At 46.8% G+C, this 2,049-nt stretch overlaps 1 protein-coding gene across 1 annotated transcript; it reads right to left on the bottom strand.

Moving 5' to 3' along the window:
* Positions 1-272: 272 nt before the first annotated feature.
* Positions 273-1,818, bottom strand: LOC148103372 (nuclear factor 7, ovary-like). The gene is made up of 2 exons (XM_087839113.1): positions 1,783-1,818; positions 273-1,681 (listed from the first exon to the last, which is right to left on the bottom strand). The coding sequence occupies exon 2, from the start codon at positions 1,662-1,664 to the stop codon at positions 273-275; it is 1,392 nt and encodes a 463-aa protein (XP_087695239.1). The 5' UTR covers positions 1,665-1,681; positions 1,783-1,818.
* Between the last annotated feature and the right edge of the window lie 231 nt (positions 1,819-2,049).

The raw sequence follows: 2,049 nt of genomic DNA, 5'->3' as shown, positions 1-2,049 counted from the left end.
CTAAATCATCTCCATTTACACATCAAATAGAAACATGAATCACTTGTAATGATTAGAAACTTGATAGAATTTCAAATCTAGTTTGGGGAGTCATTCAGTGAGAAACAGTGAAATGATTTTCCATGTGAAAAGGTGGACAGCAGAAACAGAAAGAAACAGTGAGAACTAAAAGAGAAACAAAGAGCTTTGGAACAACGAGGCAGCAGGAGGACAGCTGCAGTTTAACAGCTTCAATTCACTGACAGGAAACAACATTAGAAATATCATCATCCTCAACTCATCTGCTGCACTGACACTGACACCTTCAACGGACACACCTTCACTTTAACACCAGTGTAAATGTATGGAAACATCCTGTGAGTGAAAGTGTGTGTGAAGGTGTGTATGTGTGTGTTAGTATCAGGATCAGAGAACGACAGCTTTCCTCTGTTCCAGTCCAGATTCACTCTGATCCTCTGGAGCTTCTTCTGGACTGAGAGAACAGTGAAACCAGCTGATGGTGAACATTCTGAGTATTTACCTTCATAGAAACATATTCCCCATAATCCAGACTCTATGCTTCCCTTCCTCTGCACAGACTCTGCTAACACACACAGTCCCCACCCTGTACTGTCTCCAACATCAACATCCCAGCTGTGAGTCCCTGAGTTAAAGCCCTCAGAGCCCAGGACAGAGAAGATCGATCCATCAAACCTCTCTGGATTATCAGGAAGCTGCTGCCTCTCTCCTCCTCGTCTCACACTGGTCAGATCTTCAGACAGGATGAGGTTTGGATGAGCAGTGTTTGGGTCCAGAATGAGAGGAGTGTAGGAGACCATGTCCTTCATGTTGTTCCAGATGTTGAAGGTCAGGTTGCCCAGGTGTTTGGCCTGGTCTATCAGAGCTCCTGAGGGCAGCTGTGGATCATCCAGCAGGGGGCAGCGCTGGACTCTTTCCACTGCAGCCTTGTAGTTGTGCAGGAATGAGACGTCTTCAGCTCTCAGCTCCTCCTCTGTGGCTCTGACTGTGTCTGAAAGAGCTGCTATCTCTCTGCTCAGAGCCTCCATCTTCTCCTTCATCATCCCACTCTTCTGCTCCTCTTCCTCCCTCAGTGCAGCCAGCCTGGCCTCCTCTTCTTCTGCTAGAAACTGGTGAAGCTTCTTAAACTGCTCCTTAATCTGCCTCTCTGTGTGTCGGGCCTGGACCTTAATGTGTTCTGCTGTTTGATCAAACTTCACTTGAACTTCTTCACAAACCTTTAACTTCTTCTTTAAGAGCTCCAGAGTTTCCTGAAGTTCCTTCTTGTGTTGTTGTGCAGCTTCATCGATGGGTCTGAATCTGTGATTGGTGTGTTTTTCTGAGTCTCTGCAGACGAGACACACTGGCTGCTGATGGTCCAGACAGAAGAGTTTGAGTTTCTCAGAGTGCAGACTGCAGAGAGCCTCTGAAGCTCTCTGATCTCTCTCCTGTAAGAACGAGTCACACAGGTTCTTTAAAGCCAGACATAAAGGTGGATCCTTTGAAGATCTTCTCTTACAAACTGGACAGTCGTGTGTTGGTCTCTCTCTCCACCATCTCTTCAGACAGTCTTTACAGAAGCTGTGGCTACATGACAGAAGAACAGGATCTCTGAAGACCTGCTGACAGACCGGACAGCAGAGATCCTCCTCTGATCTGGAAGCCATTGAGTCTGTGAGTGAAGCTGAAAAAAGCAGACAGGAAGTACAGTCAGTCCTGGCTCCCCTCCCTCCTCTACCACCTTCACTGAAACTTCCTTTGAGTCGTGTTTTTGCTCAAACTCACATTCAGTGTGTGGAGCGTCAGCAGCTTGAAGCAGCAGTGTTGGAGTTTTCCACTTTTCTCTCCTGTAGCTGGACTCACTCAGAGGAAGCTGCTAGTTTGGTCTGAGCTCAGTCTGATCGTCTGTGCGTCTCTCTTTACTGAGGACGAACAACTTCCTGTTTCCTGGTTTGTCACATTTGAGTGACGTGAGGGGAGGAGACAAATGTTGCTGTTTGACTTTTAACTAAGGTGTGTTTCAATCCTGCCTGCAGCTCAAAAACTGTGAAA

Source organism: Neolamprologus brichardi, chromosome 3 (genome assembly GCF_056152115.1).
Source record: "Neolamprologus brichardi isolate AB-2024 chromosome 3, ASM5615211v1, whole genome shotgun sequence".
Classification (NCBI taxonomy): Eukaryota; Metazoa; Chordata; class Actinopteri; order Cichliformes; family Cichlidae; genus Neolamprologus; species Neolamprologus brichardi.
The sequence above is the reverse complement of the archived record's forward strand: the minus strand, read 5'-3'. Positions and strand labels throughout refer to the sequence as shown.